Here is a 21,933-nt window from a genome sequence, read left to right as displayed (position 1 = left end):
ATTTCTTTTAGATTACCACAGGTGTTTTCAAAAGTGCCAAGACTACCGTGTAGACTAATTTTGTCTACAAAGTGACTGAGCGAGAGAAAAAAAGGGAGAGGATATGGGGGGTCTATTCAGCCCCTGAGTCTATGTCAAGTCTCTATGGCCATTTGTCAGGAAGCATGAATGCTTGCCTTCATCTTCTCCCTGTTTTTCTTCTTTAGGCCAACCACAGTTCAGCTTTAAGCTGATTTTGCCTCTCTTCTTTGTGGGCCGAGAGTAGTCCGTTCTTCCATGGGCCAATAGCCTATAAGTTTAGGAATGACATCACTGCCAGATTATGCTCTTGCCAAGTGTCATGAAAGAAACTCTCCCCGTTGTTCCCCAATGAAAAGAAAAGAGCAAAGAGGCTCTGGGAAACCCTGACACTCCTCCTTGCCTGCCATGGGAACTGTTAGCACAGAAGAGAAAATATTTCAGTTGACAATGCACAGATTGTAATCAGGCGCCGTTCCAGGACCGGACCACGGTTCACTCTGGGACTGCATTAAATTTTAGGCCAGTCTTGTTGCATAATGGCTAGTTATGTTTAGTGTGAGAGAGTGATTCAAACTAACGTGTCTTCATTTTCACCTTTTCTGTCATGGAGAGATGTCTATGTGTAAACTGAGCTCAGACATACTTTCATGACTGAAAATCTGTGGTACACATGTCCCAATATTGATTTTCATGTCCTTGATGTTGATTTTCAAATTACATCGTCTAATGTCACGAACTTGCATAGGAAAACGGAAAATTAGTAATGCTTAGTATTAATAGTCATAATTTATTTTTCAGTATTAATGCCTGATGTCTGCCAAAATCAATGCCATATGAAAATATTTTCATATTTTATTTTAAATTACATTCCTAATTTAATATATATTAATAACGAAAAATGTATCTAATAAAGAATAAAAAATAGATATAACATGCAATAAGGGTATTTTAGAGTAGGCTTAGTTAGGAATAGTCTCTGTTGGCTTGGAGATGTTTTAAGTTATTTTTTTTGGATGCCTGAATAGCAGTCTGGCAGAAACCTTGAATAGCTCAAAGCAGGGTCTGCATACCAATGCAGTTAACACTTGGCACTATTGGCAGCTTTTTGTGGTATTGTGAGAGTGATGATTAAAAAAACATGTAGATATGGGCATATTTCTGAATCCTTAATCTTTTTGATGCATCTCAACTAATTTTATTTTAAATGGGTATTTAGATGTAGCTGTTTAATTTTACATGTATTTAAATGACTTACTGGTAAGATTGTGAAAGAAACATAGATGCATTTGAGTAATTTATCTAACAAAGCCTTTGCATTTTAACTGGCTTTTTCACAAAAATTACACAAGGACCAGAAAGGTTACATGAGAGCATATTACAGTAATGCCACCTACTGGTGACAGTGGATGTTAATATAATGGCCTGGGTGATACTGAAATACAGAATTTCTTCAAAAAGACCTGACAAAATAGAAAAATACTGAAAAAACTAACAAACATATATAAAATAATAAGTAATAAAAAATCCCTCAATCAATTGTTGTGATTATTGCAAACATTTATTTCTTCTAAAACGTAAATCAGACCTTCAGCAGAATTCAAGTCTTATTACAGTTCCAATAGCATTTACAGTTGCATACAGGCCGGTTTGATTCTGCATACAGACCATATTGTTGATTCTGTGGAGAGCTTTATAAATATGATTTCAGTTTATGGCTATACACTGTACAGAGAATTATTCTATCTGACCACAAAACCATGCAGAAGAAAAAAATAATAATGAATACAATATTACATTATACATTTTTAGTGTGTTACAAATTAAATACGGTCTGGTTTAGATACATTTTTAAACAAAATTCATGCAAACATCATGCAAAACTTTTTTTTTTGAGGTACATACATTTCAAATATGAACTGTAAATTAGATTTGATGACACTACGCAAGTTTTAAAGCACTATATAAACTATTGAAAAATGCTGTTATTCATTGCTGCACAGTTTGCATGTAAACACAAGTTTATAATCTACCATGGTTAAAGTAAGTATCTTTTTAAAAAGTCCAAAAGAGATCTATTTCTGTTACAAGTGAGCATTGCTATAATATGCATGTGTAAAGGTGACTATACATCTTTTCCCCCAGACATGTCCTGGCCAGGATTGATACTTTGCCTAAAATGTCCAGATTTTGGCTTGTTTTCTTACTGACATGCTATTTACAGTCTACATACATTATATGTTCATGTAATTGCATTGCTTTGACCATTCTCTGTAGAGCCCACCTTCTTGAATGCCACAATTGACCAATTAAGCACAATGCCTGCACAAACTACTTTTCAGTCATTACCTTCAGCAAGTACAAAACCCAGACATTTTAGGCCATTTAGAAATCCTAGTCAGGACATGCCTGGGGAAAATAGAGTCTACTGTCACCCTAAGTTACTGTACATCAGAGAAAAAAAGCTCTTTGTACAGACACTAGTTTATTCTCAATGGAGCCACATGCTGAACTCCTGCAGAAAAGACAGCGGCAGTAAAAGAAATGTCTCTGGGGCGGCCCACCGGCACACTAGTTTAATAGTGTGTCTCACTAGTACACACCATTAAACACTCACTAACATCATTAAATCAAGTAATGAAGTAATGAGCCAGCAAGCCACCAGAATCAGTGCTGAGAAACACTGTGATTGCATGCAATACATTTCATCTGGCACATAATTTTATCCCATACTGAAATAAATCTTCTGTATGAGTATAATGTGCAATAGACAATTCAGAATGCCATTTAATTGTCTGCTCTACATTAGGTAGGACTATCCACGTAATATTGCAAAAACACACATTATATCATCATACATAAACTATTGTTATGCAGAGAAATGTAAAAACAGTAGTGTCTGCAATGTAATATAGTAAAACAATGCAGTTGCATTGACGTTTAATGCATTTTCTTGGATTTAGCACCACATTTTAGTTTAATTTTGTTATGCAAAAATCCAGTGTGTTCATTCATAAAGAGCACTGAATAAAACATTTGTTTCCTCTGTGAAGTATACATTTATAAAAAGTTATATTAAATAAAAAAAAATGTATGGAAAGCTAAAAAAGAGATAAATAAAACAAAAAGTAAAATAAAAATAAATAAAATGATGTATACATTCAGAGGAACTGAGCTTACTGTGGAACGCTCTTATTTCTCAGCGCAGTTGTTACTTCTGTAAACGGTTTAGTAAACAGTTTTACTAAGAAAAGATACATGAAATAGTTGTTTACTTATTTCTTGATTAACTATATCCTCCCTTCCAGTTGTGCGAACTTTCAAACCCCATTCTGACAGAAAACACAGTGGAATGCTTTGAATTAGCACCCCATCAAAATGAGGTTATGTACCTTGTATATATCAAATATTATAATCCTGAACCCTCTGCGGTGTTCAGAAAGGAAGTTAGTTCTTTCATTACTTCAAGTCAGTGCTATAAAGTATACTCACATTCCTTCTTGGACATAAATAGATATTAATCATTCTGAAACAAAAGGCAAATCCATGGTATTAATAAAAAGAGGGATAGCCTTAAGATGATATAATAAATAGTGCAACATTTGCAACCTCTGTCCTTTAAAATGACAAATGATTTGAGAAGGAAGTTTTCCAGGAAGTACTCTTTCACATTTCTTGGTCGTTGCTGGTGTAATGCTGTAGGACCTAGTCTGAAGCTCTCCACTGCATCAGAGCAGCAGGTTCCTCAGAGTTCACAGGGCCGTCTTCACTGGCTTTGCCATGTTCTTTAAGATCAGGCTGCGAGGTTTGTCTGGACTCACCACAGCGGTGGTGAAAAGGGGAAGAACGGATACTGAGTATCATCCTCATCCACAAAGAAACACTGGAAGTAGGGAACGTCCTCTGAAGTGGAAAAGACATGCATTTGTGCAAGCTTGTCATTTGACCTTTGTCTCCCACTTTGAAATGTTACTATTGTCAAGATGGTTTATATATTAGCATTTAAAGAATAGGTGCATGTACAATTTGTGTGGTGTCATCTTAAAGCAAATAAAGCTTCACCATGATCTGAAGTCCACACTTGATATAGTAAAACACACAAAAAACGTACCCTCCTCTATCTCTGGAATATCTTTAGTGACATCAGGTTCTTCTCCTACAAAAGGGTAATACAGATTTCCTTTAATTTATGATCTTAATCAAATTATTTTACAATACATCATGGTTATTATAACAAACTAAAATGACAACTAAACCTGAAATAAATGTTAATAAAAACCAAAAAGGTTTAGTAATTTTGATGTGTTTTATTTTAGTATTTCAGCTATATACACACATAAATATCTTACTTTTTACTTCCTTGTCCACAACAGGTTCCTTCTCAGCTGGCTCGACTACTGATTACAGAACATTCACAAAACATCAGGCAAATGTTACATTTTACGTTACGTATGTAGTATCAGAATACATGGACTGCACTTTACAACTAAATAGTTCTTTATATCAATTTTAATAAAAGTTTATAACTGTTAAAATACAAAAAAGCATACCTCTTTCTTTGACCTGCTTAGGTCAAACATAAAAGAAAATAGCTGTATTAAAAGTATCTTAAAAACGTTACTGTGAAGGTCTGGAAAGTTCCTGTTTGTTATGAGCTGGATAGCTCTGATTTTCTTTTCAATATTTCTTCTTAAAGAATATCAGATTCCAGTTAATGTATACACATGCATTTTTAGCAAGTACTGTTTGTAGATGAAACATTTTCTATATTCATGAGTCAACTATTAATATACTAGCCAGACTTCATATGATCAACTATTAATGTCAAGCCCGTTGATGAATATATAAAATAAGGACTATTCTTGGAGTGTAAAGAACTATTGCTGAAATGAATATGAAAAGTCTGTGTTAGTAAATCACTCCATGCAATCAGCCATAGTACCTTTCTCTAAAGGTTCCTTTAATTTGAGCTTCTCACGGGTGATTTCTAGCATCAGGAGAGATATTTTTAGTCACTGATACAACAATAAGAACAACTTATCTTTTTACTTAGCACCCCCTTACAAAACTAGAAGAAAATGATATTGGTAGGTGATTTCAATTGTTAACAGTAAATCTATTTTACCTTTCTTTTTGGGCTCTGGTCTGATCTTAGTTTTTGGAGCCTCTTTATCTAGAATAGAAATGTTAATCATATTAATGGATATAAATAATTTGTTGTGATAACCTTTAATCTAAATAACAGTTCAAAGCGATTCACAAAAGAAATAAGAATAAAAAGTAATATTTTCACAAAAATAATCTTCTGATTTAGGTTATGGTCTTAATTGCCCACAAAAAAAAAAACACACTTCAATAAATTCACACTCCAATTAACAAATGCATATTTGTATAATATAGCTGCTGTTACATAGCTTTCCGGCATACCTTTCTTTGCAGGTGCTGGTTTAGTGATGTTTTTCAGTGCATAACGTTCTGTGTTGTGGAGAAGACAAACTGGTTAAGCTGCATGCAAGTTTTAATTGCATAATAATAGAACAACGAGAGCTGGATGTAATTTACATTCATTTTGTACTGTTTATATGTAAAGTACAGAGCAGGTAAAAGACAAAATCAGTAAGACATAAAATAAATTATACATACATATAAACATTATACATAAGCAGAAGAGCCAATCTGACTGAAAATGCATCATGTAGCATATTCTAATAGGCAGCGGCTATTTGCACTAAGTGTAAATAGAAATTAGATTCTATTTACACCAAGTGAAAATAGTGTAAATAGCATATCGTTAAACAATACTGCTAAGTGCAAATAGCTATAGATTCTATTTACACTGTTAAAATAGCAAGATTTTCTGCCATTTATAATACTTATTGCAAATTGTAGCAATTATCTGCACCTCAGTATTGTATTACATTATAAAACAGTACGCAATATTATCGTATTGAGTGTAAATTATCATTTTAATTCAAATTATTAAATGGATGCCACCTTATTTGGACAATAAAGCCCTCCCTACACCTACCCTAACTCTACCTGATACTTTATTTTCAGCTTTTTGATAATTTCCTTCATTTTTATTGAAAATAAATGCCTTTCTGATTCGATATGAGATTTGAAAAGGGAGGAAAAAAGTTCCATCTCCTTACATCTACGCCACTGAAACTGATGGTTAATGAGCGTCTTTTTTCAGAGTTGACTATCCCAATCACACGTTGGTGGGCGGAGTTAGTGTAAATAGCCTCTGCCAACAAGACATGCTATTTGCACTTAATTTAAATAGACACTCCGATTCTAATATTGCTCTTATGAAGCTTCAATTTCATCTGGCAAATTTTTTAATAAAAAAAAATCCTGAGAATAAACAAGTAAAATAAGTTGCGTAAGATAATTACCTGCTTTAATATGTGCTGTCTTAGTAACGTTCATCAGAGCATCACGGTCTAGAAAAGAAAAATCTTTCACTCGCATGTGAACATTACAGGGGCAATCAGCTCCTGTTTAATCATAGCTCGTTATGGCTACAATTCAGCTTGTGTAATTAAAAGGTTTTAATACCTGTTTTCAGCTTTTCCTTGGAGACCGCTGGTTTTACCTTTACCCCGACAGTTTCTGGCTCTGTAAGAAACACAAGCAGCATGTGGTTTAACGTAAGCCAAGAAATTTCAAGCCTTTTTTTCAGCATGATAATGTCAAAATCCACCGTATTTCTAACATGGACAAAATACCTTTGATTGTTCTGTTGTCCATTTGTAAAAGTGTGATTTGATTTTGAGTGGACTCCAGATCACTCTTTATTTCACCAATGTCCTTCCTCAGTAAGTCCAGAAGAGACAGTTTTTGGTTGATAGAGTTTAGTAGCTCCAAGTCCAAACCAATAAGACCAACATCATCTGTGTATACAGAAGTGTTTTGAAACTTGGTGAAATGTAGGCTTGAATTATTCATTACCAATACACAACAGTATTAGAAGTACATTTTGTAAAAGACGTGCGAAGGTCTCACCTTTTTTAGGAGTTGGTTCTAATATTTTTTCTTTTGAGACTTCAGGCTCTACAAAACAGTATTGTTTCATGTGACAATCATTTTATATAATCATACAAAAGAAAGCAATACTATGCAGGATGATTTCATTGACATCCATACCTTTCTTTACAGGAGCTTGCTTAACTTTCTCCTTGAAGACTTCAGCCACTGAAAAGGAAATAATATGAAGATTTTTTCTTTAAATTAATTACTAATAATTTCTTTATATTGGTAATTCTAACCTTTCTTCTCAGGAGCTGGTTTAGCTTTCTCCTTGATGACTTCAGCCTCTAAAACATTCATAAAATAACATTTAGAGCAAATAAATGACTTAATATAGCATGATATAATATTCAGCTTGGGAACAGTGGTAATGTGATTGTGAGGATAGTAGATCAAACCTTTCTTCACAGGGGTTGGTTTAGCTTTCTCTTTGACAATTTCAGCCTCTAAAATAATAAGAGTAATAAAAAAACATTGAAAAAATTGATGCCTCAACTAAAATAACCTGATTATTTTAAGAGGCTGAAACCTGATTTGCTACACAGGATATCACACTAAAAACAGAAGCAAATAAACTCCTACCTTTCTTCACGGGGGCTGCTTTAGCTTCTTCTTTGATGGCTACAGCTTCTGAATTAAAGACGATGAAAAACATTTATAAAATGTAAAACACACAGATAAGGAAAACTTTTAATTTAACATTATTAAATAGTTTAATATAGCTTAAACTTCATTCTATCAGATATCAAATGGTGTTAATGACACAATAAAGTACCTTTCTTTGGTGCTGGCTTTGGCTTTTCTTTGGTTATTTTGGGTTCTGTAAAACATGGCATTAGAACTTTAAAACAGCAAATAAATTGACAATTTTTAATTAAAATATCAACTAGATAAGTACCCTTTTCTTTAAGAACTGGTTTTGCCTTTTCCTTTGGAACCTCAACTGAAAAGGAGCGACACATAAATACGTATTTGTGTCCGAGAAAATCTTGAATTATGAAAACATGCAGTATTCAGATGTGCAATGTGCAAATGTTAAAAGATAAAGATCGATGACACTTTATATTAATACCTTTCTTTGTAGGTTCTGGCACTGGTTCAGGTGCCTTTTCTTTATGAACGTCAGGATCTATAAAAAGCAGTTTCAAGTGATGAATGACCATACATTGGGAAGCAACATCATTACAGGATGATTTTATTCACATCAATACCTTTCTTTACAGGAGCTGGCTTAACTTTCTCCTTGATGACTTCAGCCTCTGCAATTATGACAACATAGGAATATTTAGAGAAAGCAAACATTTGAAATTGGCTTAAGAATGATGGCAATTTGATAACAGTAAATCAAACCTTTCTTCTCAGGAGCTGGTTTAGGTTTCTCTTTGATGACTTCAGCCTCTAAAATCATGATGATATAATATATGTAAAGCTTTATCATTATCTTACGTTATGATATGTTTTGACATTGTCTTTCAAAATGAATTGCATTACCTTTCTTTGGTCCTGGCTTCCGCTTTTCTTTGATTTTCTCAGGTGCTGCAAAATATGGGGGTTTAACGTCAAACATTTTAGAAAATCAGGCAGATACTTCAGTTTCAAACTTGTCTGACAATGGACTTCAATACATTCTTAACATATTTAGCTTTTGAAAAGCATTTTCTCTAATTTTTGCTATGGGAAAATCTCACCTATTTTTGGTGCCAGTTCAGGGGCCTTTTCTTTAGCAACTTCAGGCTCTACAAAATGGGTTTGATTCATGTAATGAATAAACATCATACATAAATAAAACATATGTAGGATGCTTTCACTGTCATCCATACCTTTCTTTACAGGAGTTGGTTTAACTTTCTTTTTGATAACTTCAGCTTCTGAAATAAAAAATATTTAGTTGATTAAACTTGATTTGAGTAAATTGGAGCCTGGTCTTTAACTTGACAGCACATATCAAGCTTCAATAAGAAACTCTTACCTTTCTTCTCAGGAGCTGGTTTAGCTTTCTCTTTGATGACTTCAGCATCTATAATGGGGAAAATATTAAACATTTAAAGCATTAGCTTCATCTCAAAACTGGCAAAAATAGAAAGTTAAAAAAAAAATTGTTCTGACATTATTTTTCACAAATTAATTGCATTACCTTTCTTTGGTGCTGGCTTTGGCTTTTCTTTGGTTATCTCAGGTGCTGTAATAATAATACAAAATAAAATATTGGGTAAAGATTTAAGTTTGAAGAATACCTAACAATGAAGTTTAATACATTCTTCATCATACAGAGGAAAAAAACAGCATACGCAGGATGATTTCACTGATATTCATACCTTTTTTTACAGTCTCCTTGATGACTTCAGCCTCTGAAATTATGTAAATATTTACAGAATGAGAAAACTTTAGTATCATCATTGAATTTGAGCACATATCAAGCCACAATAACAGTAACTGTTACCTTTCTTTTCAGGGGCTGGTTTAGGTTTCTCCTTGATGACTTCTGAAATTTTTAAAATATAAACATATTCAGAGATGATAAAATACATATACAGTATTAATGTACTACACTAAACAAAAAGTTTAGAAGCAGATTATCAACCTGCGTTGAGAAAAAAAAATCACCTCTTTTGGGTTTTGATTCAGGTCCCTTCTCTTTAGGAACTTCAGGCTCTATAAAACAGTATTTTTTCATGTAATAATTTTATCAGTATTCAGTTGTGTAACAGCAACACAAGCTGATTTCACAAACACACATACCTTTCTTTACAGGAGCTGGTTTAACTTTTTCCTTGACTTCAGCCTCTAAAAAGGAATAATGTAGAAATATTTAGTGGGGACTATTTTTTTTAAACAATCTTAGTTTTTTCCTCATTGATAATGTTAATTTAATTGTTAATAGTAAATCAAACCTTTCTTCTCGGGGGCTGGTTTGACTTTCTCTTTGATTATTTCAGCCTCTGATTAAAATTTTATAATAATAATAATAATAATTTGTTACATTTATATAGCGCTTTTCAAGGCACTCAAAGTGCTTTACATACAAGGGGGGAATCTCCTCAACCACCACCAGTGTGCAGCATCCACCTGGATGATGCGACGGTAGCCATAGTGCGCCAGAACGCCCACCACACACCAGCTTACTGGTGGAGAGGAGACAGAGTGATGAAGCCATTCAGTGTATGGGGATGATTAGGAGGCCATGATGGTCAGAGGCCAATGGGCAAATTTGGCCAGGATGCCAGGGTAACACCCCTACTCTTTTTCAAATGACATCCTGGGATTTTTAATGACCACAGAGAGTCAGGACCTCGATTTAACGTCTCATCCGAAGGACGGTGCTTTTTACTGTATAGTGTCCCCGTCACTATACTGGGGTGTTAGGACCCACACAGACCACAGAGTGAGCACCCCCTGCTGGCCTCACTAACACCTCTTTCAGCAGCAACCTATTTTTTCCCAGGAGGTCTCGCATCCAGGTACTGACCAGGCTCAACCCTGTTTAGCTTCAGTGGGCAACCGGTCTTGGGCTACAGGGTGATATGGCTGCTGACAATTCATCCTTAACACAGGATAAAATTATGCCATGTAAAAAAAAAAACGTACCTTTCTTCTCAGGGGCTGGTTTAGCTTTCTCCTTGACTTCAGCCTCTGAAAAGATAAACTGTTTTTAACTATCTTTTTTCTCATTGATAGTGTTCATTTAAATTCAAACAAAATCAAACCTTTCTTTTCAGGGGCTGGTTTTACTTTCTCTTTGATGACTTCAGGTACTAAAATTGTAAAAAATATAAACATTTAGACAAAACAAAATACATATATTAGTTTTATACTAATCTGCAAAAGTAAAAGTTTACATTAAAGCACATATTATGTGCAAACTCACCTCTTTTGGGTTTTGGTTCAGGAGCTTTTTCTTTAGGAACTTCAGGCTCTGTAAAACAGTATTTTTGCATGTGGTAACTGAGTCATTATACAGCGGGAAGGCAAAAGTAACACATTGCGATTTCATTGACATCCATACCTTTCTTTACAGGAGCTGGTTTAACGTCCTCCTTGATGACTTCAGCCTCTGAAATAGCAATGATAATGAGAGGTATGAGATAAGAGATAGTAAAATATATTTATGAGAAAATTATAACTTCATCTTTAACACCAGGAAAAAAAAACAATCACCAAAAACAGAGTTAACTCTTACTTTTCATCTCAGGGGCTGGTTTAGCCTTTTCCTTGACTTCAGGCTCTAACGTGATGATAACTTAAAAGCATTAGCATTTACTTAAAATCAGGGACTTTTATGGCTTTATTCTTATGAAAAATTGCAGTACCTTTCTTTGGTGCTGGTTTTGGTTTTTCTTTAGTTATCTCAGGTGCTGTAAAACATGAGGGTTTAACTTCAGATGTTATCTTTAAAATACCAGCTGTGATGTTATAAGTTAACACATAAGCTGTAAAATATCCTGTAATACGCATTTCTGTAATACTAGCAAAGCAAGCATATAAACGAGCCATAATTGATTGTTTTTGCCAACATCTACTGATATGCTGATAAATCAGCAGTGTTAGGTTATATACTAAATGTGTACCTTTTTCTTTAGGGACTAGTTTTGCCCTTTCCTTTGGAGGTTCAACTGAAAGGTTTTGGAAGATAAATAAGAATGTTTCAGAGCAAACATTAAAAACGGAAACATAAGTTTACCAGTACACACACACATATAATACCTCTCTTTGCAGGTTCTGGTGTTGGTTCAAGTGTCTTTTCTTTAGGAACCTCTGGCTCTGTAAAACATCAGTATTTGCAGATTTTTTAACTAAATCCATACCTTTCTTTATAGGAGCTAGTTCAACTTACTCAATAATTTCAGCCTCTACAATGATGATTATATACAAATATTTATATAATATTTTTATCACATGATAGTTGACAGTAAATCAAACCTTTCTTCTTAGGGACAGTTTTAGCTTTCTCTTTGATGACTTCAGCCTCTATAAAACAGAAAACAGAAGAATATTTCAGTTTCATAATGTTAACCAATTAAAGATTTTTTGCTATAAATAGATTGACCATATTTTTGGTAAAAGTTTACAATACAAAAAGAACCGAGAGGAAAAAATCTCACCTATTTTGGGTTTTGGTTCTGGAGCCTTTTCTTTAAAAGCATCAGGCTCTTTAAGGCAGTATTTGTACATGTAATAAATAATCATTATAATGTCAAAATCAGGAATGCAAGAAAATGTTGATGATATCCACACCTTTCTTTACAGGAGCTGGTTTAGCTTTCTCCTTGATGACTTCAGCCTCTGAAAGGAAAGTATGTGAACATTTAAAAATATATATTATGCAATATTTTTTTTTGAGGGAAAATATTAACTTTTACTTGGGGTAAAAGCCCACATGATCATTTCTACCTTTCTTCTCAGGGGCTGGTTTAGCTTTTTCCTTGATTACATCAGCTTCTAAAATAATTGTAACATATTATTAGCAAAATATTGCTCACAGACATTGTTCATTTAATTGTTAACACAGTAAACCAAACCTTTCAACTTAGGGACTGGTTTAGCTTTCTCTTTAACAAACTCAGGTTCTATAAAACACAAAACAGAAGGATGCTTCAGTTTCATCATGTCAAACAATGAAGCTTTATTTTATTTTTTTGTTGTTGCTATAATTAGACCAGCCATATTTCTGATACTCATACTTCTGAAAAACTCACCTTTTTTGTGTTTTGGTTCAGGAGCCTTTCCTTTAGCAACTTCAGGCTCTATAAAACAATTTTTGCATGTGATGTTTGATCATCATTATAATGTCAAAATCATCAATGCAAGATAATGTCACTGACATCCACACCTTTCTTTACAGGAGCTGGTTTAGCTTTCTCCTTGACCTCAGCCTCTGAAAAATCAAATGATGAGAAAATATTTAGAGAATGTGAAAGATTCTATTTTATATTTTAAGGCAACATATTAACTTGATTTTTAAGTTTGGATGAAAGCAAGCATGAAATGATAACTTCTACCTTTCTTTTCAGGGGCTGGTTTAGCTTTTTCTTTGATGACTTCAGCCTCTTAAAAATGTTGCAAAACATTTTAACACATTACATAAGATATATCTGAGAGATGGTGTAAACACAAATAAATGTAAGTAGGCATACTTTTCTTCAGTGCTGGCTTGGGTTTTTCTTTAATCATCTCAAGTTCTGCAAAACAGAAGAGTTTAATCTTAAAAAAGGAGAATTGAGTTTTTTTTTTTTTGTTTGCAAAGTGGCTAGAGTCAATAAATTGACAGTACTTGCTATGCATTCACAAATTAACAGGTCATTTAAGATGCAAACATGGTGACTAATCATCATACATTGAAAACATAAGTATACACGGGATGATTTCATATCCATGCGTTTCTTTACAGAAGCTGGTTTAATTTTCTCCTTGATGACTTCAGCCTCTATAATAATCATATTGCAAATATGTTTAGAGAAAGAATTGCATTCTGATAGTTAATGTCTTTTCTGCATTATCGTAAAATGTGTTTATTAGCTTTCTCTTTACCACAAAGTGAAATCACTTCTGAAACTAATGCAATAGCTCTTACCTTTCTTCTCAGGGGCTGGTTTAGCTTTCTCCTTAATGACTACAGCCTCTGAAATGATGATAATGCAAAAATATTTAGAGGAATCCAAAGACATCCTTTTGTGTAATTTAAAATTTTGCTTAGAGGAAATCTTTTAGTATATAGTAATACAGTAAACCAAACCTTTCTTCTCAGGGGCTGGTTTAGCTTTCTCTTTGATGTGAGCCTCTAAAATATTAAGGAAAAAACAACTCTAATCTATTTTGTGTTAAATAACTAAAGCTATATTCTTATAAATAAATGTGTTTAATACTGTGTATTTCTGTAGCAGACAATAGAAGCAATAAAGCAGAAACACCTTTCTTTAGAGGAACTGAAAACAAAACCAAAACATCAGTGTTATATTAAATTTAGCTAAAAAATATTAACTTTCATTGATATCCATACTTTTCTTCCCAGGGGCTGGTATAACTTTCTCCTTGATGACTCCAGCCTCTGAAATAGCAATGATATACAATATTTAGAAGTTTGAATATTTTAATAGTAACAGCTTGTGAAAAATGTTTATTAACAATAAATTAAACCTTTCTTCTCAGGGGCTGGTTTGACTGGTTTTTCAGAAACTTCAGTATGAAACAAAATATGAAACATTAATTAAAACAACTGACATGAAACTTGTTCCATGAGAAAATCATTTTAATGTGATGAACAAAATCATTTCACATCCATACCTTTCTTTACAGGAGCTGGTTTTGCTTTCTCCTTGACTCCAGCCTCTGAAATGGCAATGGGGTAATTGGTGAAGTTTCTGTTTTTAATATTATCTTTAAAGCTGCTGAGATAAAATATCAAAATGAACTCACCTTTTTTCTCAAGAGCTGGTTTAACTTTTTCTTTAATGACTTCAGCCTCTAAAATATAAATAAATACAAATAATCAATGAATAATATAGAAAAATGCAAATGATTAGCATTATCTTACAAAAGGCCAGTGGAAAAACTGTTTATTTACCCTTCTTTGGCACAGGTTTGAGTTTTTCTTTGGTTATTTCGGGTTCTGCTGCTGCTGCAAAAATGAGCTTTTGACTTTAGAATTTGCAGATGTACAAATCTCAATCAATAAGGTGCTGCATTACATAATTAGTAAAAGTGTTTTTGAATCAACAGGTAAACTAGATATGTACCTTTCTTTTCAGCGACTGGTTTTTCCTTTTCCTTTGGCACCTCAACTGAAAAGACATCACAAGGTTAATTGATTTAGCTTCTAGAAAAACCTTATATGAAAATATGCATATGATGTATTTTTCTCAAAACTGCATATTTTATAATATAAGCTGTAAATATAGCATAATAACACCTTTCTCTGTGCGTTTCGGTTTTGGTTCAGGTGCCTTTTCTTTTGAAACTTCAGGCTCTATGAGACAATGTCATGTGATGAATGATCATCATACAGCTGAAATCTAAAGTATATGATTATTTCTTTCATATTCATACCTTTCTTTACAGAAGCTACTTTCTCCTTAATGACTTCAGCCTCTATAAAATAATGTAGCAGAGTTATTGTAAATAGGCCATTTGACATGTGATAAGCTTGGGTAAAATGTCAATCTGAGAAAACGGAAGCCTACATGAAATGGATCATAAAAATATAAAAGGTTTCAATAATGGTAACTCAAAAATTTCTTCTCAGGGGCTGGTTTTACTTTCTCTTTGACGACTTCAGCTTCTAATGAAGTTTATATAAATATTTAAAGCATTAGGATTGTCTTAAAACTGGCCAGGCAAAAGGTTTTGACATTATACTTAAATGAACTTGGATACCTTTCCTTGGAGCTGGCTTTGGTTTTTCTTTGATTATTTCAGGTGCTTGAAAACACAGCAGTACAGAACAGTCAAAATTAGCTTTTTTTTTACATTAGCAGATGTGTTATTTAATCAATGATACAGTGTTACATAATAAATTTAAATGATTAAAGTGATTTATACCTTTCTTTTCTGGGACTGGTTTTGCCTTTTCCTTTGGAATCTCAGCTGTAAGGGGTTACAGGGATAAGTTGGAAAACTTGTAATATCTGTATGAGATTCAGTATAATCTAGTATTCATTGCTGTAAATGTTTATAAAGCATATACTGTATCTTATTACCTTTCTTTGGAGGTGCTGGTTTCTCTTTGATAACTTCAGGCTCTATAAAACAGATGAATAATTTAATCAATAATGTCAAGCAACTTGAAATGGTAGGATAAAGTATCTCTCTATAGAATAATTAAACTGACGGCTGATGAAATGTAAAATATTCAGTAAATGTTTTTAAAGGTTCAGGCACTAACCTTTTTTGGGTTTTGGTTCAGGTGTCTTTTCTTTAGCAACTTCAGGCTCTGTAAAGTAGTTTTAATGCAAGAAATGATCATTACAGTAGAAAACAACAGCATATACAGGATGATTTCATTGACATGCATAACTTTCTTTACAGGAGCTGGTTTGAAAATATTTAGAGATTGTAAAAGGTTTTCTTTAGCATTGGGTTTGAATGTCCTTGGACAATTTTTTAATTGATATTTAACAATAATGGCTACAATAATGATAACTCAAACCTCTCTTCTCAGGAGCTGGTTTAACATCCTTGATGACTTCAGCCTCTGAAATGATAAAAAATAGGAAACAAAATGGCTTTTTAGCATACATGTTCATTAGTTTGTTTGTGGAAATGTTAATTTGACTCCTAATTTCGCTTAACAACAATACCTTTCTTTTCAGGAGCTGGTTTAGCTTCCTCCTTGATGAATTTAGCCTCTGAAATGTCAATGATGAGTAAATATTTTGATACTGTAAATTATTTTCTTTAACATCATTTTTAAATGTGTTTGTATAATACGTGATTTATGCTTGATGACTCCTGCCTCTTACATTGTGATGATGAAAACAAAGCAAGCAAAACGCTATCATTGTCTTGAAGCCTGATAGGAGAAAATATTAATACAATATTATTGTTCTCACAAATAATGTTACATACCTTTCTTTGGTGCCCTGAGTTTTTCTTTGGTTATTTCAGGTTCTGCAAAACAAGAAATTTATGAAACCTAAAAAAGCTTGGAATACGACACACATCAGTCTTGCCTGGTAGTAAATTTTACAAACAATTTTACACATCCTTATGTGATACCTTTCTTTGCAGATTCTGGTTTAGCTTTCCCTTTGGTAACTTCAGCTTCTACAAACAGAATGATATTTCAGTTTTAAAACAGTTCAGCAAAGACATGTTTATAGCAGCTTCAGTCTCTGAAACTATGTTTAGAAACACTGATTTTGTCATTTTTCCATACAAACTGTTAAATAATTGTACCTTTCTTTGTGGCAGGTTTAGGATTTGCCTTTTCAAGTGCAACAGCAGGTTCTGCAAAACATTCAGATATATTTCATAAGATTATGCACTGCTTGAATGTCTAATTGTTTTTAATATATTAAAGGGGTCATATGATGCGATTTCAAGTTTTCCTCTCTCTTTGGAGTGTTACAAGCTGTTCATGCATAGATAAGATCCCTGAAGTTGCAAAGACTAAAGTCTCAAAACCAAAGAGATATTCTTTATAAAAGTTAAGACTCGACCACGCCCACCTAAAACGGCTCATTTAAACACGCCCCCACATGTCTACATCACAGTGTGGGAAGATTTGCAAAACACCACCCAAACCTATACGCAATGAAAGAAGGCAGAACTATATCCTCGTGGTAGTATTGTTGGCCGCTGGCGCCATGTCTTGGAGACGCTGTTTCGTTGTGAAAGCGAAAGAACTTTGTTTGGGCTTCCAAAAGAGGACACAACTAGAAATCAGTGGTTAAGTTGTATTTACAACACTGTTCCAGAACAGTTCAACCCAAATATTAGAGTGTGTGCAGCGCATTAAACAGAGGACTATTTCCTGAATCTGGAAGAGTAGCCTACAATGCTGGCTTGCACAAAGGCTATTCTATAAAGTGAGGCAATTCCAACTTTGCAAGGACAGTCTGGTGCTTCTGACTCACAGCCTGTAAGCTAATTTTCTTATTCAAAGAATTTGCCACTGACGATTCAAATGCGAGTTTCAAATGAGAGTAGTGCTTGTTGGTTGTCATTTCTCCGAACACAAATGCAGACAAGGTAATGTTTACACGGCACGATGCAACGTGACACGTAAAAAGACAGTATAAGTCATTATAATCAGTAATTACGTCCCCACTGGATGCAAAAAATGCCTTGTTTATAATGGGTTTTATTGTTTTTGTGTTGTTGTGCCGGGACACGGCATCACAATATGGTGAGGGGTGTAACATTTCCGTCTCACGCTTGAGGTATTTGGCCAATCACAACGCACTGGATAACAGGCCAATCAGAGCACGCCTCGCTTCTCAGAACGATGAGCTTTGTAAAAATTCACACGTTTCAGAAAGACAGGGCTTAGAGGAGCAACAATAATGTACAGTATGTGGAAAATAATGTGTTTTTTGAACCTTAAACCACATAAACACATTTCATTACACCAAATACACAAAATAATGTTCTTTTTAGCAACGTCATATGACCCCTTAAACATTTAATAAATTATTATTTCAATTATTATTCAAATAATTCTCCCAGATTTCCAGGTTCGGTTTAACATTTCCTGTTCCCTTTTAATGTTGTATAGCAATTATACCGCAATCACAGACTTATCCATACCTTTCTTCACAGTGACAGGTTTAAGTTTGTCCTTGGCAATCTCTGCCTCTGAAATATATAATATTATACAGAATATATTTTTACACAAAAAATAAAAAAACAATGCACAAAACACTGAATGAAATCTCATGAAATTAATTAAACTATTACTATTACCTTCTCAAATACAGAGCATGACGACTGTACCTTTTTTAGCTGGTGCTGGTTTTGACTTCTCTTCTCTTGCCTTCGCTTCAGCCTCTGTGCAAGATTTAATAATTTTTCTGTATGTGATAAACGTTTCGAGATATGCATGTTGAACAATAAAAACAACTGTCATCATTTTACCTTTCTTTGAAGGTTCTGGCTTGGCCTTTTCTTTGGAAACCTCAGGCTCTGTACATCAGTGGATGTTAGCAGTTAGCATCATTAACATTGCAAAAATATGTTAATATATAAAAATATATAAAATTAATCTGTACCTTTTTTAACTGGGGCTGGTTTCACTTTCTCCTTAGCAGCTTCAATATCTGAAATGATCATAATTGCATGCATTGGAAAGTGAAGTAATGAATAACGACTAGTTAAAATTTTTAATTCTTGAAGAGGTGTTTTTTTAACCTTTCTTTGAAGGTACTGGTTTGACTTTCTCTTCTGCAGCTGCAGGCTCTACAATTCAAAGAAAAGTAGGTTTAAGAGTGGAACAATGCACTCATCTATAAATTTAAGAAAGGAAAATGACTAATTACCTTTTTTAACAGGAGCGGTTGTTGGCTTTCCTTCTGAAAAAGATGGAGGTACACATTCAAAAAATGATATACAAGACTGACAAAAAAATTGATAAAGGCCACATATTTCCATGTTACCTTTCTTGGCAGTTGGTCTTTTTTCTTTCTCTTTAGAAACATCAGGCTCAGCTAATGTCATGCATAAAAATTACTTTGAAATGAATTGCTGTTGCTTTAAGTGTATCCTACCTTTCTTCAAAAGGGCCTGTTTAATTTTGTCCTTGGGAGCTTTAGCCTCTGAATAAATAAGAAAAGAGAAAAGCATTACAACTTGCTGATTTCAACTTTTCATCTGAGGCTCTTTAACTAAGTGGATATGGGCAGTTAAAACTGTGAAAATATTTTCTAATAAAATGAAAATATTTTAACATTAAATACATAATTTAGAGTTCAAAACGTGATACCTTTCTTTACTGGAACAGCTTTCTCTTTCTCTTTGGGGGCTTCGGCTAAAAGTATGGAATGACATTATTGGTTTAGATTTGAATTGGTCGTCTATCTAAAAATCAAGCACCTTTCTTTTATGGTGCTGTTTTGCTTTGCCTTCAACTTTTTATATATAAACAGTAACAGGTCATCACAAAAGACATGATATTTCCTTTTGAATCTATATACTGTATGTAAGAGCAAGGGTGTAAAAACAATTTCAAACAACACATTATACAATGAAAAACAATACTATTAATATAAGTTTAATAGCAGGAGTCATACTTTTCTTCACAGGGACAGGTTTTTCTTTCCCTTCAGCTGCTAAAATGCATCAATATGTTACTTGTTTCTTCAAAATTAAATGTTAGCTAAAATATTAGATAACACCATACCATAGAATAGATAGACATAAGAGCAAGAATTAAATGCATGAAAATTTAAAATTTAAAATGCTGCAATTTTATAGTTCAGGTTTTGGAATCTCTTGGTTTTGCCTTCTCTTTTTACCTTTCTTTGAGGGCTCTGGTTTGGCCTTCTCTTTGGGAACCTCAGGCTCTGTAATTTCATCAACATCAGCAGTTAATGACACAGAAAAACACTGCATTTTGTTTAGAATGGCATTGATTGTCTGTGAAATGTCTTACCCTTCTTTACAGGAGCAACTTTTGCTTTTTCAACAGCAACTTCAGCTTCTAGAAGTAAATATAATTACTATACATAAGCAAAGAAACATTCAGCATTTTTTTTTTTTCTCAAAAACAAATGTAAACAGGACACAATTACCTTTTTTAACAGGTGGTGGTGGTTTATCCTTGGCCTCAGCTTTTGAAATAATTAAAAAATTACTTTCAATGCATATTTAGTAAACATTTTTCAAAGGTCAGGGGTTAAAATCTTAAATATAGTAACTATTTTTTCTTTAAAAGTTTTGTTTTTGCAGCTTCAGGTTGCAGGAATGCATGACATATATTACATTATAAAATAAAACTGATTAGAAAATACTTAAGGAGAGACAGGAAATAAAACATACCTTTCTTCAAAGGTTTAGCTTTTTCTTTGGGAGCTTCAGCTGTAATATGAAATAAGAAGACGTAAAATGTTTCAATGAATCTTCAGTTTTATTATAATAAAAACTTACTACTTAAACATGTTGCTTGGTTTGCATCATCCATGTAGCCCATATGGATTTTGAAACTGAATAAGCATGCATAAGTTGAGGAAAGTTACAGTGTGATCATCAAACCCAAAGTTACAGAGGATACAGGAGTTACAGGATCTCTAACCCTTTAAGGACATATTTTTTCAGCCAAAATATGTTTACAGATAAACATGCACGCTTGGTAGCTTTCTTTGAAGGTGCAGACTGGACCTTTTCTTTATTAACCTCAGGTTCTGTAAACATTTAAAAAAACAACAACTGTTGATTCATAAATAGTAATACATACAATAAGTGCCTTTCTTTACTGGCTTAGCTTTTACCTTGACAACCTCAGAAACTAAAAGACAAAATATGTTATCTCTGATAGAAACACAACGTTGTATGATATACTTAATCTTTATTTTTACAGGGCAAGCATACCTTTTTCTTTTGGAGCTGGTTTTGCCTTTTCTTTGATAACTTCAGCTTTTTCTACAAAAAATGTGAATACTTCAGAAAGGAAAAACGTTCTTTGCAGGATGTGATTTATTTCTAAACAAAAGAAAGCATCTAAAATGGGAGTATCAGTTTTCATACAAGACTTTAAATATGTATAGTGATACCTTTCTTAGAACGAGCTGGTTTGGCCTTTTCTTTTGTAACTTCAGGCTCTGCAAATGAGTGGAAAAATATAAAAGACAATATAAAACAGACAATTACAGAAAATGTATTCCATAAAAAGTCTAACAGAACCCAAACTTTAAGATGGTAGTGTACACATAATGTGCTTTAATTATGAATTTGCTTTATTATGTGTGCTTAGTAAAGCAAGAACACACAACACAATACCTTTCTTAGATGGTGTTGGTTTGGTCTCTTTTTTGGCCACTTCAGCGTCAGAAAAATAAGCATTTACATTTATTTCCTGTTAATTCAGAATTTACCAAACAGAAAATCACTTATCACACACATACCTTTCTTTACAGGTACTGCTTTGTTTTTATCCTTGGCCATCTCAACATCTATGATATAATAGAAACAATAGTTGGCGGTGAGCTGGCTGTTATAGACATGCATAAAATACATAATTTTGTTTCACAATTTTGGCTTCTGTGCAATATATTAAATTTAGGAATGTTTGTGGACTTTGTGGGAATTTTTATTTCCAAAAAAAAAAAAACAACAACATTGAAATATATTGTCCATGAACAGGATGTGTTTAATACCTTTCTTTGCTGGTTTAACTTTTTTCTCAGGTCCTGCGCATATGAAATTGTATACATTAGAATTTTGTAATATTACATTTTC

The 21,933-nt window shown here is 33.4% G+C and overlaps 1 protein-coding gene across 1 annotated transcript in view; it reads right to left on the bottom strand.

The window, feature by feature from the left end:
• Positions 1-1,562: 1,562 nt before the first annotated feature.
• The window catches only part of LOC306850447 (uncharacterized protein), a 31,452-nt gene continuing 11,081 nt past the window's right edge, over positions 1,563-21,933 (bottom strand). Inside the window, exons 16-92 of the mRNA XM_079386102.1 lie at positions 21,852-21,884; positions 21,600-21,647; positions 21,475-21,513; positions 21,249-21,296; positions 21,067-21,117; positions 20,942-20,983; positions 20,518-20,556; positions 20,271-20,309; positions 20,132-20,179; positions 19,995-20,042; positions 19,463-19,507; positions 19,248-19,295; positions 19,020-19,052; positions 18,892-18,939; positions 18,753-18,800; positions 18,619-18,666; positions 18,478-18,531; positions 18,292-18,339; positions 16,939-16,989; positions 16,759-16,806; positions 16,609-16,650; positions 16,341-16,388; positions 16,190-16,234; positions 15,741-15,782; positions 15,583-15,627; positions 14,954-15,010; positions 14,781-14,825; positions 14,609-14,662; positions 14,461-14,508; positions 14,329-14,373; positions 14,182-14,220; positions 14,045-14,092; positions 13,619-13,666; positions 13,182-13,226; positions 13,047-13,094; positions 12,878-12,922; positions 12,744-12,791; positions 12,439-12,486; positions 12,283-12,330; positions 12,150-12,197; positions 11,968-12,015; positions 11,752-11,808; positions 11,616-11,660; positions 11,358-11,402; positions 11,228-11,272; positions 11,054-11,101; positions 10,916-10,963; positions 10,755-10,802; positions 10,636-10,680; positions 9,790-9,834; positions 9,655-9,702; positions 9,491-9,532; positions 9,366-9,398; positions 9,185-9,229; positions 9,020-9,067; positions 8,871-8,918; positions 8,739-8,786; positions 8,542-8,586; positions 8,401-8,448; positions 8,262-8,309; positions 8,123-8,179; positions 7,949-7,993; positions 7,826-7,870; positions 7,633-7,680; positions 7,449-7,496; positions 7,290-7,337; positions 7,168-7,215; positions 7,027-7,074; positions 6,750-6,914; positions 6,580-6,639; positions 6,417-6,464; positions 5,446-5,493; positions 5,144-5,191; positions 4,961-5,005; positions 4,368-4,415; positions 4,130-4,174; positions 1,563-3,921 (exon numbers count right to left, since the gene is read on the bottom strand). Coding sequence (XP_079242228.1) covers positions 3,836-3,921; positions 4,130-4,174; positions 4,368-4,415; positions 4,961-5,005; positions 5,144-5,191; positions 5,446-5,493; positions 6,417-6,464; positions 6,580-6,639; positions 6,750-6,914; positions 7,027-7,074; positions 7,168-7,215; positions 7,290-7,337; positions 7,449-7,496; positions 7,633-7,680; positions 7,826-7,870; positions 7,949-7,993; positions 8,123-8,179; positions 8,262-8,309; positions 8,401-8,448; positions 8,542-8,586; positions 8,739-8,786; positions 8,871-8,918; positions 9,020-9,067; positions 9,185-9,229; positions 9,366-9,398; positions 9,491-9,532; positions 9,655-9,702; positions 9,790-9,834; positions 10,636-10,680; positions 10,755-10,802; positions 10,916-10,963; positions 11,054-11,101; positions 11,228-11,272; positions 11,358-11,402; positions 11,616-11,660; positions 11,752-11,808; positions 11,968-12,015; positions 12,150-12,197; positions 12,283-12,330; positions 12,439-12,486; positions 12,744-12,791; positions 12,878-12,922; positions 13,047-13,094; positions 13,182-13,226; positions 13,619-13,666; positions 14,045-14,092; positions 14,182-14,220; positions 14,329-14,373; positions 14,461-14,508; positions 14,609-14,662; positions 14,781-14,825; positions 14,954-15,010; positions 15,583-15,627; positions 15,741-15,782; positions 16,190-16,234; positions 16,341-16,388; positions 16,609-16,650; positions 16,759-16,806; positions 16,939-16,989; positions 18,292-18,339; positions 18,478-18,531; positions 18,619-18,666; positions 18,753-18,800; positions 18,892-18,939; positions 19,020-19,052; positions 19,248-19,295; positions 19,463-19,507; positions 19,995-20,042; positions 20,132-20,179; positions 20,271-20,309; positions 20,518-20,556; positions 20,942-20,983; positions 21,067-21,117; positions 21,249-21,296; positions 21,475-21,513; positions 21,600-21,647; positions 21,852-21,884 — 3,749 coding nt within the window. The 3' untranslated portion in view covers positions 1,563-3,835. The remainder of the gene's footprint in view (positions 3,922-4,129; positions 4,175-4,367; positions 4,416-4,960; positions 5,006-5,143; positions 5,192-5,445; positions 5,494-6,416; positions 6,465-6,579; positions 6,640-6,749; positions 6,915-7,026; positions 7,075-7,167; positions 7,216-7,289; positions 7,338-7,448; positions 7,497-7,632; positions 7,681-7,825; positions 7,871-7,948; positions 7,994-8,122; positions 8,180-8,261; positions 8,310-8,400; positions 8,449-8,541; positions 8,587-8,738; positions 8,787-8,870; positions 8,919-9,019; positions 9,068-9,184; positions 9,230-9,365; positions 9,399-9,490; positions 9,533-9,654; positions 9,703-9,789; positions 9,835-10,635; positions 10,681-10,754; positions 10,803-10,915; positions 10,964-11,053; positions 11,102-11,227; positions 11,273-11,357; positions 11,403-11,615; positions 11,661-11,751; positions 11,809-11,967; positions 12,016-12,149; positions 12,198-12,282; positions 12,331-12,438; positions 12,487-12,743; positions 12,792-12,877; positions 12,923-13,046; positions 13,095-13,181; positions 13,227-13,618; positions 13,667-14,044; positions 14,093-14,181; positions 14,221-14,328; positions 14,374-14,460; positions 14,509-14,608; positions 14,663-14,780; positions 14,826-14,953; positions 15,011-15,582; positions 15,628-15,740; positions 15,783-16,189; positions 16,235-16,340; positions 16,389-16,608; positions 16,651-16,758; positions 16,807-16,938; positions 16,990-18,291; positions 18,340-18,477; positions 18,532-18,618; positions 18,667-18,752; positions 18,801-18,891; positions 18,940-19,019; positions 19,053-19,247; positions 19,296-19,462; positions 19,508-19,994; positions 20,043-20,131; positions 20,180-20,270; positions 20,310-20,517; positions 20,557-20,941; positions 20,984-21,066; positions 21,118-21,248; positions 21,297-21,474; positions 21,514-21,599; positions 21,648-21,851; positions 21,885-21,933) is intronic.

Source organism: Barbus barbus (assembly GCF_936440315.1).
Source record: "Barbus barbus genome assembly, chromosome: 30".
NCBI lineage: Eukaryota > Metazoa > Chordata > Actinopteri > Cypriniformes > Cyprinidae > Barbus > Barbus barbus.
The sequence above is the reverse complement of the archived record's forward strand: the minus strand, read 5'-3'. Positions and strand labels throughout refer to the sequence as shown.